The sequence below is a fragment of the Carcharodon carcharias genome, chromosome 22 (assembly GCF_017639515.1).
Source record: "Carcharodon carcharias isolate sCarCar2 chromosome 22, sCarCar2.pri, whole genome shotgun sequence".
Taxonomy (NCBI): domain Eukaryota; kingdom Metazoa; phylum Chordata; class Chondrichthyes; order Lamniformes; family Lamnidae; genus Carcharodon; species Carcharodon carcharias.
The window spans coordinates 51008015-51023182 of record NC_054488.1 but is presented as its reverse complement, the minus strand read 5'-3'; the positions used below and the strand labels follow the sequence as shown (position 1 = coordinate 51023182).

Here is a 15168-nt window from a genome sequence, read left to right as displayed (position 1 = left end):
AATGAATGAAACTAAACACAACAATGTCTGTGCATTCATGACAGCTTATCACTGCAGTTTAACATTAAATTAACTGTTCGGTCAAAAAAGCAATCCAGCAAACATCACCTGCAGTGCACCAGAGATATATAATTTGGACTTGATGTAACATTTAATGCCCCTCATACCTTGAATTAGCTTCATTCATTCAATAACATTCCCCATGAGCAAAACCCAAAAGGGGATGTTCTTTGATTGACCAATGCACAAATGTAAGACTGCGACATATCGATCATGAAAAGCCCAATTTCACAGTTCGTGAAGAATCAGTGTTCAGACTTTGGCCTGGGCTGATACAAGTCATCTAGGTTTGGAGATGATAGGCACAATGGTGAAAACGAGTGTCTTTCCTAAACTTGACATTTAATCTTGTATCCACATCCTCTCAACTTTTGGAAAACATCTGTTTTGATCTATTCTCCAAACCCATATTCTGGTTATGTAGAGAGTTACATATTTGAAAGTCAAGGATCAGTTTTTTTTTAAATTGGGTTTGAACCTAGGAAGTAATACCTTGTATCTAAAGATGTGGCTCTTATGCTTTTGCACAGAGTTAACTTATTATTACAATTTGAACAGATGTACAATGCAGTGCAGCCTTTTATACATTGCATTAATCTGAAAATAAATAGCTGTGTTCTGGAGACTAACAAAAAAGCTTGGGCTCTTGCATCTAATCATTGTCATCACCCTACACTGGAAAACCACAGAGACTCTGGACAAGGTAACATCCCTCGTGGCCAAATAACCAACCGACAGATAGTTCTGCATACACATGTGGCATGATCATTTGGGCAATTTATTGAAGGATTGCAAGTACCTGTAAAGTTGTACTGAGCACAAATCAATACCTAAAAGGGGCAAAAAGTTTGGGAACCCCATTCCCAACTCAGGGGAACTTTGCTCAAGAGCAAAGCACTGGAATACCAAATTAAGCCAAATAATGTAAATGGCCGAAGAACAAAATAATCTATACAATTACGTACAATTTTTATCTGACTATTACTTATAATTATTTATAGTATAAAACTTTACAGGAGAAACAGAGCACTTGCAGATGCTCTTTCAATTTTTGGTAGTTAAGCACAAAATTGAACTTCAATCCACAAATGTTCTTTTTTTTAGATAGCAGAATTTACTCCGAGAAACAAGAATTTTGTTTTACATCTCTAGGGGCTACTGGAGTTTGCTGTAGATTTTTTTGAAGCAAATTCTAAACAGCAGAGTTATGGTTTAAATACCAGGTTCAATTCTTTATGTAAAATTAAACAGAAATGACAAATTGGAACGGTTTGATCCAACATTTACATTAGATGTTCATCCTCCACATGACCTATCATCCTCATCCCATGTGCCTGCCCTGTTGTCCTATACTTTTACCTCTTTCCTTCAACTACCTAACATATTCTGCTTCCATCAAAAACTCAGCAGTGTAGCCCTGTGTAAAATGTTTATCTTGCTCTCCTTCCTAAACCTGACATTCAATCTTGTATCCACATCCTCTCAGCCATTAGAAAAAATATGTTTTGATCTATTCTCCAATCCCTTCATAATTCCGGTTATGGACAGTTACATTTTACTGTTAAGGACTAGGTTTTTAAAAAATTGGGCTTGAACCTAGAAAGTAATACCTCGCATTTAAAGATGTGGCCCTCATAATTTTGCATCAAGTTAATTTATTTTTACAGTTTTGAACCGACTTATGATGGGAGTGCAGTCTCTCATAAATTGCATTAATGAAAATAAAAAGGTTATGTTCTTTGGTATCAAATAAATTTTAATTAAGCAATAACTGACATCCAGAGAGTTGTGCTTTCCAAATGGATACATCTCAAAACAGCACAAAATGTGGAATGAGGAAAGACCATTTGGCCCACCTCATCCATTTTTATCCCTCCCTCCCAAATCAAGTGCAATTTATCTAGTCAGTGATGAAACCTAACCCACACAATCTCCTGCTAGGTGCAAACAACCAGATATAGATGAACAGAGTAACTTCCAAAGTTCTTCTCAATTTGGTACAAAATTGGCAGAGTCATGTTCGTTATTGCTATTTAATCATAATTTTAAAACATTTGCAAGTTTCAGCATCATTTTACAGTAATTCCACGAAAAATGAAATTAAATATTTGCTTTCAGATCTCCTCAATGTCAAATCAAGGAAGACATCAACAAATTATCCATACAGCACATACAAATAGATCTGGGTTCATGCCCATCAATCTCTCACAAAGTAACCTTTAAATTCAATCTTGCACTTTGAGGGAGAAGAGCTGGTGCTTTTCACAGAGAAATGGAGATGGAAGGATTGGACAAGTGACCCCCATACATTATTCATCTTCTGTTAGACATAATTAAGCCAGGCCACATTCCCTGATGTGAATGAGCAAAAAGGCTTGAAAATAGGTGGAAGAAATAGGGGCGGGGCAGAGAGGGGAGATTTTTGGCATCAACTAGAAGGGTTTAGAACAATCAGTGACAAAATGATAAAAATTTAAGATAATGGATAGGTTACATAAAATGCCTTGACCAGAAGAATTAAGGTGAAGTTGCTGTACACACCAGTAACTGACTTAAATTAATTTAATTTCCTTAAGGTTAGCACTGTCAAACTTGCAAATGCTTAGAAGTAAAAGTTTCTAGTTTTCAACAAAAATCCATATGCTAAAAAGCCTTTGCTAACCACTGAAAGGCCAATGAAGTACTATTAACAGTTTGCATTCACATAATACATTGTTCAGAGGTGGGCACACAGACATACATACACACAACTGGCAAGATTAAATGTTAATTTATAGGACTACTTTGCACAACAATGCAGTTTGAGAAAGAAAGAAAAATATATATATTTAGGTGTACAACAATTCCTCCAGCCCACAACACACACCCACCTTTTTGGCTGACAGTGCGAGCCTCTTAGCTGGAGGTGGTGACATTGTACTGGATTGCTCTTCTGCAAGTAGCTGGGGTTTTATCTTGGACACTCCCTGATCCTCAGCACTACTCTCAGTCCTCTCATTAGCTGAGCTGTGTGTTTGTGATTCTGAATCAGACTCTTCAGGCTCAGAATGTTGGTTATTCAATCCGTTTTTTGTAATATTGCTCCCATTCAAACCATGCTTGGGGCTGCCAAAATCTTTCTGCTGGTTCTGGATGTTGTCTTTTCCTTTCTGCTCAGGTCCATCAGTTGCCACCAATGACTTGCATGAGGTAGATGCAGGTAGTTCCTTGCTTTCCGGTGCAGTAACCTTTGCATTTTCTGTTACTGACATTCTGCTGCTGCTTGAATTATTCACCAACTGGCCCTGAGAAGATTTGGGTTGCAACTGAGGTAAAGATTTCTTAAGCTTCCTCAACGATTCATCTATGAAAGTTGGTGCATATGTTGGTTTCGCTGGAAGCTTGGGTGACTGGTTAATTCCGTTTCTTGGGACTGGCATACCAACACTCCCAGAAGCTTGCAGTTTTGCTTGCAGAGATTCCGGTTTCTACACAATAGACACAATACCAATTACCCCATCATGAAAATATATAATTTTCATAAACACGCTGGACACAGGAATCAGGGGTACAATTCCAAAATTTGCACATGACATTGAATTGTGTTGGCGGGGGGTGGTATTTGAATGATGCAAGGGAGTATGGGTGGCTTCCATGAGATCATGCGCCCGAGGACAGCAGGGGTGCCACTGATTGACATGCCAGTTTGCTGGCACTATTCTAGCCCAGGGCCATTTTGGTGGAAGCTGGAGTGGGACAGAACAAGTGGCAAATAGCTTATTAACCTTGTTAAAAGGCCCATTATCAGGGGCCAACTGGAATTGTTCAGATTGTCTGCAGGCCCCCTGTGGTGTTGGGAGCATGGAAACTGCTTGGCGGCATCCTTCCAGCTGCAGATTGGGAGTCAGCACTCAGGCAGACTTTTGAGGCCACTCATCCACCCCCACCTACCACATACCTGGCCACAGCTGCAGCTGCAGGCTGCCCTACAAAGGAGATTCCCGTTTACAATGGTGGCCTGGCAACAGGTTTTTTTTTACTGCAAAAGTTTTTGAAGTGCTGAGAAGGCAACTCGAGATGGAATTGTCATCTCTTTCTCACCTCCAATGGCAGGCTGAAGCTTCTTCTGTGCTAGTGGGCCTCCAACAGCCCTTCAGCTTTGAGAGCTGCACACTCTCCTTAATTGGATCATGAGCACCTTAACTGGCCACTAATTGACCAATTCAAGCAAAATATCAAAAGGAGGTCAGGTGAATGCTCCTGGCAGACTGTGGAGTTGGGACCCCCATTTGACTCAGACGGCGTCCCATGGCTCAGCAGTAGTCCATGACTTTAGGACGCAAGGTTAGAAAACCAAGAAACCAACCCATGTAATACTTTCCAAGGTAATTTTAAAGTGAAAATGCCAATTTCCAGACTGAGAGACTCCTCTAAGAACTGTAAAAACATTTCAAAATAAGTTTTTTCAAATGCCTGTGATGTTGATCTGTCTACTTTCATAGCTGTTTACATTTTAAATGTTTCTTTAATAAATACTTGGAACTGTTTAGAATTTTTTTCTACATATTCTATCTTATGAATTAAAGAAGTCTCAGTATAGCTGTTATTTGGCCCATTGTGCCAATGGTGGCTGACCCATCAAAGCCTCCCACCACTTTGGTCCCATTTCCCTACTCTCCTGCTCATACACAAGAACAATGCATGATAGACTTCAGTATTTCTCATGATGGAACATGCTATTAATTACATTGTTAATAAGCTGACCTTTGTCATCTGAGGTGAGCCCAAATATCCGTTTAGCATCGGTTTCTTGGGTGTGGTTGTGCCATTGCTGGTTTTGACAAGAGGCTGTGCTGAGTTCTGCTTAGATGTATCATCTACACCACTCTTAGAGTTTGGCATTCTTCAGGTAAAACAAAAAAAAAATCACTAATTAATATTGCACAATTTTACAACTTACAAAACATGAGGTATCAAATGAACATAAGCACTTCATTATTTAGGTCAAATAAAACTAGCAAATGTTGAGGGGACAACGTGGCACATATAATCAATGGCTCACTCGTTGTGTAAGTGTGAAGTAACCACCAACACAGTGAAATAGCTTAATTTCCTTTAGCCTTCATCAACTATGCAGGCAAATTGATCATTTCCAGAATAGATCTCTTCAACTTTTCCTGTGTTTAACATGCCCTCTTTGGGTTACAGGATAGTGACGTTATTATTCAACTGCCAAGTGCAACTGCTCTCTGTTAAAATTTGAAATTAAACTTAAGAGAACAAAGATGGAAAATACTCAAATTGTAGACCTGAGCCTTTTATTGACCCATGACTATTATCTCGCAAGTGTTCATCATTTTCCCTTCACTCTGAGAACACAAATGACTGGATTTCTCCATGGCCTATTCACATAGACCAGCTACGGGCCTACATTTCAGATTTACCACTCTGACAAACTGCCAGGAAGTGCAAAACAGTGGCTAAAGATTAGCCTTCTGTCCAGTTTCTTTTCCATTCATCCTCAAATGCAGACCAGGAACTCAACAAAGTATGAAGTGAAGAGGTAAAATGAAAAAAAAGAACTGAGGGAGCACAGAAGAACAAAGGGAGAGGAGCAAAGAGAAAATGTTTGTGTGTGTAACTTGTCCTTCTTTCCCAAGGATTAAGAAAATACATAATACTGTCACTCCCGTTGTATATCCTCTATTTGATATTGTCATTTTTCAGATTCACTTTTATGTTCTCTTCTATTTACACTGATTACTCTCTCAGCTTTCTCCCAAAATTGCCAAAGTCTGACATGCAAATATTTATTCATTACTAGTGTCATGTGCCAACTTGACCCCAAATATCTTCACCACTGATTAATTTCAACCATGAGTTGGAAATCACCCACACAAAAGACTCAATTTATAGGAAAGTCTCAAGAAACCATTGTGTGGAGGAAGACCCCATTGACAGGGAAATGCATGCAATAACACCCACCTCAAGTAGAAAAGTACATAAGCCTGTTGGTTCAGCACCACCTTGATGTTACTACAATGAACCATTGAATCATTCATCTGATACCATTGCCCATTACTGGCCTGGAAGAAAATAACAGGCAACATTCAAGTCTTGGATAAATTGTTATCTGAAGCTTTCATGATTTAGCAAAGTTTGCTTATCTGACTTCTGTTACCAAGTTACTTTTAATCTTAGGATGCGTTTTTAATTTTGGATCAAGGAGGACATTGCTCTCTTTTTACAATGGGCACCTTTCATTTTACAGGGAAATAATTTGACAAACCAGAGAATGCTGGAAATATATTCAAAAATAAAAAAAGTGTAGGTCCATCAATATCTGTAAAGAGAGGAAGACTGGGTTTTGTAGAAGGGTCACACCTTTCATCTGTCTATTTTCTTTGGAGCTGAACAGCCTGCTGTGTATTTCTGTTTTTATTCCATTTGCATTTTATTTCTGATCACAAAGTGCCACTGAGGAGTTTTCTACTCAAAAGTATCTGCATTTAATTTTACAATTAACTTTGATTATTGAAGATTAAATCCTGGTCTCGATTAATTCAAAAAAATTAAAAATAAAAATGACTTTTTTTTTAAGACCACATTTTCTGAATCCTTTTTTAACAAAGTAACTGGTTAGTCAGGGTTGTCTTGAAAGTGGATTAGTTCTATCATTTCTAAATCAGTAGCACACAAAGTTATGCTTAGGTTACTACTCCAATAGTTAGTGAAGGGCTGTTAAATAAGCCAGGTTAATAACCTGATTATGAACAAATTGCTACACAAAACTCTTTGTAGGTAAACAGAAGTCCAATTTAATAAGGAGTTCCCAACATTTCCAAATAGTGGGAATGATTTGGGTTGAGTTCTTTGTGAATTAGTTAACCATGCGATTTCTCACCTTGACATAACAGTAATAATGTCCAGCATGACAACTGTATCCAGAATGCACCAACACTGCATACAACCCATAATTGACTGGTTCACCGTTACTTTGGGACATATATGGACGCATATTCAAGTGTTCAGGGTAACCAACATCCTGTTAAAACAAAGTTTTCACAATGACAGTTTATTTCCAAAATGTACATTAAATGAGCCAAAATGTTCTCAAGCAAATATTATCAAGCAACTTTTCACTTAATCCATACTCTTTTTTTTACAAGGTTCGTAGATTGTATGTAAAGAGGACCCAACAGTAAGAATTTTTTTTTTTATTTAAAATAGCCTGCAAGATTTACAGTCATTCCTACACTATTTGCCTCAGTACAGAAATCTTTCACCATGACTGAAATTTTGCAAAGCAGTAACTGTTCAGAAATTCTGCAACAATAGGTGTTGTTTTCTGTGAAGGAACTACAGTGCTACCTTATACAGCGTTTAACCACACAACTATGGAGTTGGTTTCTGAAAGATAGACATATTTTGCAGCATAACAAGATTTGATAGCCACCAAAAACTTCAATAGTAAATTGAAAATTGCTTCACCTTAGTGATTTTGCCACCACTGAAGTTTGCAAATCGCTTTAGGGAGAGGGTCAGCACATTTGATGCTCTATGAATGGAAAAGCGTTTGGTAGCTGGAACTTTCTTCTTGCACCTAAATAAAGAGTTATCTGTTGGAGTCAAAGTTATCCTTTAGAAGCAATTAAAGCAAAGTCAGAGATATTATTCTGGTCCGCTCTACCAAGGATGGAAAACCTAGGTCCATATTCAGACCTCCTTACTTCCTGATGTTCTTTAGGGAAGGAAATCTGCTGGCCTTACCTGATCTGACCTACATGTGACTCCAGAGCCACAGCAATGTGGTCAACTCTAACTGCCCTCTGAAATGGTCTCGCAAGCCACTCTGTTCAAGGGCTAGTAGGAATGGACAACAAATGTTGGCCTTGCCAGCGATGCCTGCTGTATTTCTATGTTTACTTAATACAAATTTACCAATCCCACACAGGACTAGTAAACAAAATGTAGGTTCGATTTTTTTTGAATACTTAGTACAGGATGGCTCAAAAGACAGATTTGCTATAAAGATTCAACAGCTATTATTAACAGGAAAGTACAGCTGTAATTCCTTCATAGCACATGCTGCTAGCTAAACAGGGAGCTCCTCTGAACAATGTCTGTTGGTCACAAGGTTTATATCCTGGCTACTTACTCATTAGCATATTCTCAAAGTAATATCACAACAACGACCACATCCCATGAAAGAATAAAACAAAACTGGGATTACTTGCAAATGTCACATATTGCTCCTACATGTATACTTCCATTGCTGGACTGAACACCGGTGTCCTTTACAAAAATGTAATTCTGCAGAAATCAAGCAGTGACGGTAAAAGGGCATCGTCTCAGCCACATGAATCCATGATAAAATAGCATAGTGATTATATAAGTGGACTAGCAACCCAGAGGGCTCAACTAATGACCTGGAGACTAGTTCAAATCCCACCATGGCAGCTGGGATATTTAAATTCAGTTAACAAATAGGGAATTTAAAAGACAGTATCAGTCATGGTGATCATGCATCAACTGGATTACCTTTTAAGGCCCAACTTGTTCACTAACTGGTCTAGATGGGACTCCAGACCCATGGCAATGTGATTGACACTTAATTGCTCTCAAATGATTTAGCAAGCCACTCAGTTAATGGCAATTGGAGATGTTTAATAAAGGCTGGCTTTCCCAGCAATTCCCACATTTCGTGAATGAATTAGAAGAGAGTCTCGCAAAAACTGATCTGGACTAATAGATAATAATCGGTTTTGTTCAGTTTCTTATGAATCCATTCCAAGACTGCAGAATGCAATTAAGTTAATGCAAAACAAAATGTTGTTAGTTTTACATGAACACCAAGTCACAACAACACAAACGGAACAGGGACACTTGGGATTCCAAGCTGCAACACCCTCCCCACACTGATTTCCTTGGTCAGTATCAAGGCATCACAGGTGAAGTTCGTGAAACAGGTTAAGTCACTAACTTGTCAGATATGGTACATAGCACAGGAGGAGCCAGGGATAAAAAAATAAGTGTGGGGAGTAAGGTATGATAATACCCACATCCACAAGATGAAGCTATGGCAAAATGTCTCTCCTGAAGGACTTGCATTGTACTTTTGCACTCAGCTATTTACCACTCCCAGAGATTTGGAGTTGCTGTGGCAACATGCACATGCAGGACAAAGTGCTGATGTGGGCTTCATGCAGAAATTGCTAATTTAAGGTGAATTAAATCTGACCTACAAATCTGACGAACAGCAGCAGCAGGCAAGAAGGATCACTAGGTTACCAGTTCACAAGCTTCCCAAGTTGATGGGATAAATATTTTCTCTTCCCTCCTCTTGAAGAGGGTTGTTACCTTTCACAGAGATTTGGCTCAATAAGTAATGTTCCCCTTTGTGTGACCATTACTGATTTGGGAGCCTCGACACCATTTTGTCAGTGGACTGCATCAAACCCAAACCTGAACCTTTCCTAATCCAAATTCCATGTGAGTATCTATCTGGGATCACTACGTAGTGATCAGGAATGAGAATCATGCTGGAAGAATTTTCCTCCCCTAATCCAGAGAGCTTGTGATCAATTACTCCCCTAATCATTAGACTAGCTGAGGGTAAAGACTGAAGCTGGGACCTAAGGCTTGCTAAGTCTTCAGGAAATCCACAGAACATGTTTAAAATTTTTGAAAAACACTTACTTCGCGCACATGTAAGCATTCTCTCCACTGAGAAAATCAGGTTTCACAAAGAGCTCAAGGGCTCTGACAATATTGGGTGCTTGCTGAAAGACAATCAGATATGGATCAGGTTAAAACATTTAACAGAACAGCCATCCACTTGTAGAAAAAACAGAACTTTATATTTATGCTCTAAGTTGCAATTGTTATTACTCAAGACACCATCATGATTTTTAAACCATGAAAATTGTACTGATGGCCCAAAGAAAATCTGCAAATAACACACACTGGAGCTTCTAACTGTATTACCCTGTATAGAACATCCTGCTCCAAACTATACATTACGCTCTACATGATACACACAAGAGGTATTACAATGTATGTAACATTTGTGTATCAATTACTTTATATGCAATGTACTCTGTAATAACTCATGCACTTCAGCAGCATTCAAAAAATGTTTGGGAGCACTATTGTGTAAAATAGGAGGTAAGATGAAGTGCAAGAACAATATAAAGTCCACCCAGATAGTCAGTTTTGTAACTTTTCTCCTACATTATTCTTGCGTGTGTTACAATTCACTCAAAAGTCTGAGTTGCTGTGGCAACATGCACTTTTGCATGCATGTTGTAGTCTGGAGCTGTGAATAGTAACAGTAGAGGCTCCAACTTACTTTTCCTCAAATGGTTGACTGGGAATCTCTCCCACTGTTACCACCTGACATTGGTGTGTGTTGGAAGGATACAGGTTCATACTCAACCTGTGTGCACACGTTATGAACAAGCCACCTTGGCCATCAAGTCCTGGGGTGGGAGTTGACCCAGAGGTTCTGACTCAGAGGCCAAGACGCTACCTATTGCGCCACAAGACCTCCCATATATTATTCTCACTATTAAATAATTTCACATTTCAAAATAGGGGAAGAGAAGCATTCAATGACTGCAATAATAAAGTATATTTGCACAATGTTAGTTACATTGTTCAGCTGGGGTTATATTACTTACAGCTTAGTTCAGAGCTAAAGAGGCATAACATACAGTACATTAAAACAAAAAACAGCAAGGCAGAGTAAAGACTTCAATAGCAGAGTTTCCTGTAATTCTCATTTGTAATCCAATGAAACAATCACAACTCCAATGACAGCGAATCACCATAAGCTGCTATTTGATTCCACATAAGTGGGACCAACATCTGCATTTACATCCAAGTACTTGACAAAATAACTGTGGCTTCTATTTAAGAAACGTTCACTTACCCTTATTTCAAGAGCAATATCCAAATAAGGGTCATATGTATCCGATACACTCTTGCACACAGAACACTTAACTTTGGGTACAGGAAGGGAAAAGATCAAAACACAAAAATATCACAATTATTAATGGATATTAATTCAGACTGAGGGAAAATACTTTGCTTTAGTTTGAGGCTTCCTATCAGTTTCACAACTGCTCTATTTTATCTTCTCAACCCAACTTTCCAAAGATTTTTGTAAACATAATTATGGTGGAAACAGTTAATTATCTTTCACCTCCTACCCAGTGCCATTTCTTTGCAATACTGCATGAATAGCCAAACATGACCAGGGTCTAAAGATGCTGGCTTTTATTAACCTTTAAGTCCTTCACATCAAACTGCACTTAAATGCTTTTAATGATACCAACATCACTCAAACAAATCTCAACAAAAAGCTGTTAATGGCAAAAAGCATTTTTCCCCCCAATTGATATGAAAGTTTACTAAGGTACCTAAATTTTTCTCTGTAGCATTGCATCTTGAAAATTCTCATTTTGACATTTGACCATATTTTAAAAGCAAAACTGTTTTCTCTCTCCAAGTTAAATTATACTCTCTGTTATGTATTGTTACACCCGATGTCCCATCATTCCATGATCTGCTCTTGTGCCTCTGCCAACTTTAAATTAGCTACAAGGACATACACAAAACTAGCTGGGCAACTTGCAGCACCTTTAAGTGAAGGCTCAGCTGAGACTATGAACTCTCTTTATTAGAAATTATGAACATTAACTGGTAATTTATCGCTTTATAAAGGTAAAGTGAATCATTCTGCTACCAGGAGTTTCTTCAATATGTTTAGTTATGTTGGGAAGTGCACCTGATATGATCGAAAATTTGTATTTTTAAATGATCAATTTGCACATACACACATACACCCTCACTATACATAAAACACAGACACATCAATGTTTGAACTTTGTGCAACCGTACTAACAGTGCAGCTACTGCTTCCCAGATACCAGAAATGGAAGTAAATATCTGATGGCATTCCATTGCAAATATTGAATGTGGCCTTCAGTGGCTGAACATAGCAGTTGGGAAAAAAAATCTTCCCTCATGGATTTCTTTTCTTTTTTTTAATATTCGTTCATGGGATGTGGAGTCGCTGGCTAGGCCAGCATTTATCGCCCATCTCTAAATACCCTCTGAACGAGGGCAATCAAGAGTCAACCACATTGCTGTGGGTCTGGAGTCATATGTAGGCCAGGCCAGGTAAGGACAGCAGATTTCCTTCTCTAAAGGATGTTAGTCAACCAGATGGGTTTTTATGATAATCGGCAATGGTTTCATGGTCGGATTTTAATTGTTAGTTTTTTAATTCAAATTTTACCACCTGCCATGGTGGGATTTGAACCCAGATCCTCAGATTACTACCCTGGGTTTCTGGAATACTAATCAACTACCAATACCACTGTGCCACCACAACTTGTTCCGTTTCAAATACTTCGCATGAAAGAAATCAGATTGCTCTTATTGTGGAACATCTTTTAAGATAATTTTTGTTTGATGAATTATCTATTGTTAAAAATTTTCTGGAACTTCATCTAACATATAACCAAGACAGGCTTGGAAAACCTTTAAAACAAGTAAACCATCTACATAACCCGAGCTGATGCGCGATTTCTCAGTAAGCATTTTTGTAAGCAATTAAAATCATAAAATAGGAAGTTCCTTTAAAAGCATTTTGTCGAAAAGGCAGAGTCAACAAATTACATACATTGTCATTCATGGGGAATACTGCAATTCGTAATACATGAAATATTCAACAACTCTGCTTCAACGTGGAGGCGCATTCAAGAACTTAGTGATCACAACTACATAATAAAAAATTTTTAATCTTTTCATTCTACTTACCCCTGGACCTAAGATATCCTCCAAAAATTTGGTGCACTAATGAAGTAGCTTGCGTTTGTCGGTCCAATCTTCGAGAGTTGGGGGGGTGAGAGAAAAATGTGCTATTATACCATTAAGTGAACTGAATTACATTGGATAGACATTGTGTGCCTACATATACACATAGAAGACACTGCTGCATTCAAGTAGGGAACAAATTATTTTTGTTTTAAAATTTTTTTCTTCCTAGCTGCACTTCACTGAACTACCTTACATTTCAGCCACAGCTTTCTATTTAGTGCACAGGGGTTTATTATGTACTGAAACAACTAAGTGCTTCCTAATCATGTTAAACTGATGCAATAGCAGGTTTCATAGTGTTTCAGGCTTGAAAGACATTATTAGTAACCTCTGACGTATAACATGACCTGTATTGCATAGAGTTTGATGAAGAAACAAACTATTCTCAATTAAGACGTTGATGCAAGAAAGAAAACAAGTAGTCTATCAAAAGGCCTTCCTCCACTTAGACTTGCAACCACAAAACAGCATTCAAAACAAGTCAGCAAATTTCACACACACTTCCACAACAGTACTTATTTACAGGTCTGAGTTTTCACATAAAACACAGATACCCAGGTAATAGCACGAAAAGTGAGTACATTTTTAGAATTCACTTAATAAACAGGCATACTGCACACAAAGGAAAAAATTCTATTCTCCACAAATATCACTATTTTTAACAAGTACAAACTGAATTGACCTCCTCCCCAGATAATGCTAATATTAGGTAGAAAATTTAACATACTTGGTGCAACTGCTCAGGCAGGCCTTCTGCATAGCGTCAATGGTGTATCTCAGAAACTCATGCGCATCCTCTTGATTCCCAAAGCGAAAATGTCTTGCTATTTCTGTAATTAATATTAATAATCACACCAACAGGTGCTTTGTATTACAGGAATAAAATTCTAAATCTCAAGGAGCATTAACCACTGAGACATAAATGGATAATTTGAAATCCAAGTCTGGTGTCATTCTGGCTATTTTCATGTGAATGCTTTAACAAAACAGCATGGCCTGAACAGTGCAACATGCCTGAAAGGCAGGAGCATAATAGAATCTTCTTGTGCAAAAGACCAAGGGGGACACTAAGGACAATAAGCTATAATGGAGGGAGTTATACAGAACCAATGTTTCATAAAGCTACATGGCAATTAAAAAGTTTAAGCACTGTTAGTAAACTGAGAAATTCACTTCATATCACTGTACTATAGAGTCTAGCCAAAGTACTGTCATAGTAAAATTACGGCATCACGCCCATGATCAGCAAGTTCATTGCTTGGTCAATTTCTCCCTCAAAAATCTGTTGATTTGGTCAATTGAAAATTTCACAACTGAGATCAATAGATTTTTGTTGCACAAGCCTAACAAGGTGGGTAGACACAGATAAAAAATGTAGATCAGCCATGACCTAATCGAATGGAGGAACAGGTTCAAAGGGCTGACCGACAAAGCCCTGCTTCTATATTTTAAAAAGCTGGCATTTATTTATGATTAATTTGACCTTCAGGAACAAGTCATCATACAGAAAGCTTCTTGTGCTTTGCCCAAGAACAAGTACAAGTTGGAGCAAGTTGTAATGATTGTTATCTGAACAGATCTTATTTAGTTATACGAACTGCACGTTCATTATTACAGGCCACGGGTCTCAGAAAATGTATTACAGCAATGAAAAATCACAATAACTTACTTTTTAGTTCACGAATAAAAGATAATGGTTTGATAGCGTTTCCATTGTTGGCAAAGGCCTGTATCAGATGGTTCTGCATGATGCAGATCATACAAAATCCAGCCTGGGGACCTGCAAAATAAACCAAACATGGGTGCATTTCACGTATTGATGACTCAAGAAGAACTCCATGTGAATAGCTGTCCGAGAATCAAGTCTGGGTAAAATAAAAGTGTTGATAGATCAACTGCAAGACCAATAGCCAATACTTGAATAGAAAATAAATTGGACCAGCTACCATGCCTAGTTTTCCATTATTCAGGTAATTGCTCTGCTGGACTGCTGTGCTTCTTGGACAATTTTTTTTTTGCATTGAGGTTTTCTACCCAATAAAATACTCAATCAATATGTTGGGTTGAGTGGCAGGCTTCAAGAATAACTTGCACTTATAAAGGCGCCGTTTTCACACAAATATTCCCACGTTTTCACACAAATATTCCCAAGATGCTTTTCTAAAGAACAGAAAGAGGAATTGATGCTGAATCATGGAACGGAGTTAGGAGAGGCGAGGTCACTGAAATGAAAATTACAAG

At 38.1% G+C, this 15168-nt stretch overlaps 1 protein-coding gene across 5 annotated transcripts in view; it reads right to left on the bottom strand.

Moving 5' to 3' along the window:
* Window positions 1-15168, bottom strand: part of usp36 (ubiquitin specific peptidase 36) — a 77167-nt gene that overhangs the window by 30239 nt on the left and 31760 nt on the right. For all 5 annotated transcript variants that reach the window (XR_005946583.1, XR_005946584.1, XM_041216877.1 and 2 more), the window contains exons 4-13: window positions 14597-14707; window positions 13655-13757; window positions 12868-12935; window positions 10973-11043; window positions 9739-9821; window positions 7531-7642; window positions 6944-7084; window positions 6025-6125; window positions 4804-4942; window positions 2931-3527 (exon numbers count right to left, since the gene is read on the bottom strand). Coding sequence is in view for 3 of the 5 variants with exons in the window: in XM_041216877.1 (XP_041072811.1) it covers window positions 2931-3527; window positions 4804-4942; window positions 6025-6125; window positions 6944-7084; window positions 7531-7642; window positions 9739-9821; window positions 10973-11043; window positions 12868-12935; window positions 13655-13757; window positions 14597-14707 (1526 nt within the window). In the remaining 2 variants the exon portion in view is untranslated. The remainder of the gene's footprint in view (window positions 1-2930; window positions 3528-4803; window positions 4943-6024; window positions 6126-6943; window positions 7085-7530; window positions 7643-9738; window positions 9822-10972; window positions 11044-12867; window positions 12936-13654; window positions 13758-14596; window positions 14708-15168) is intronic.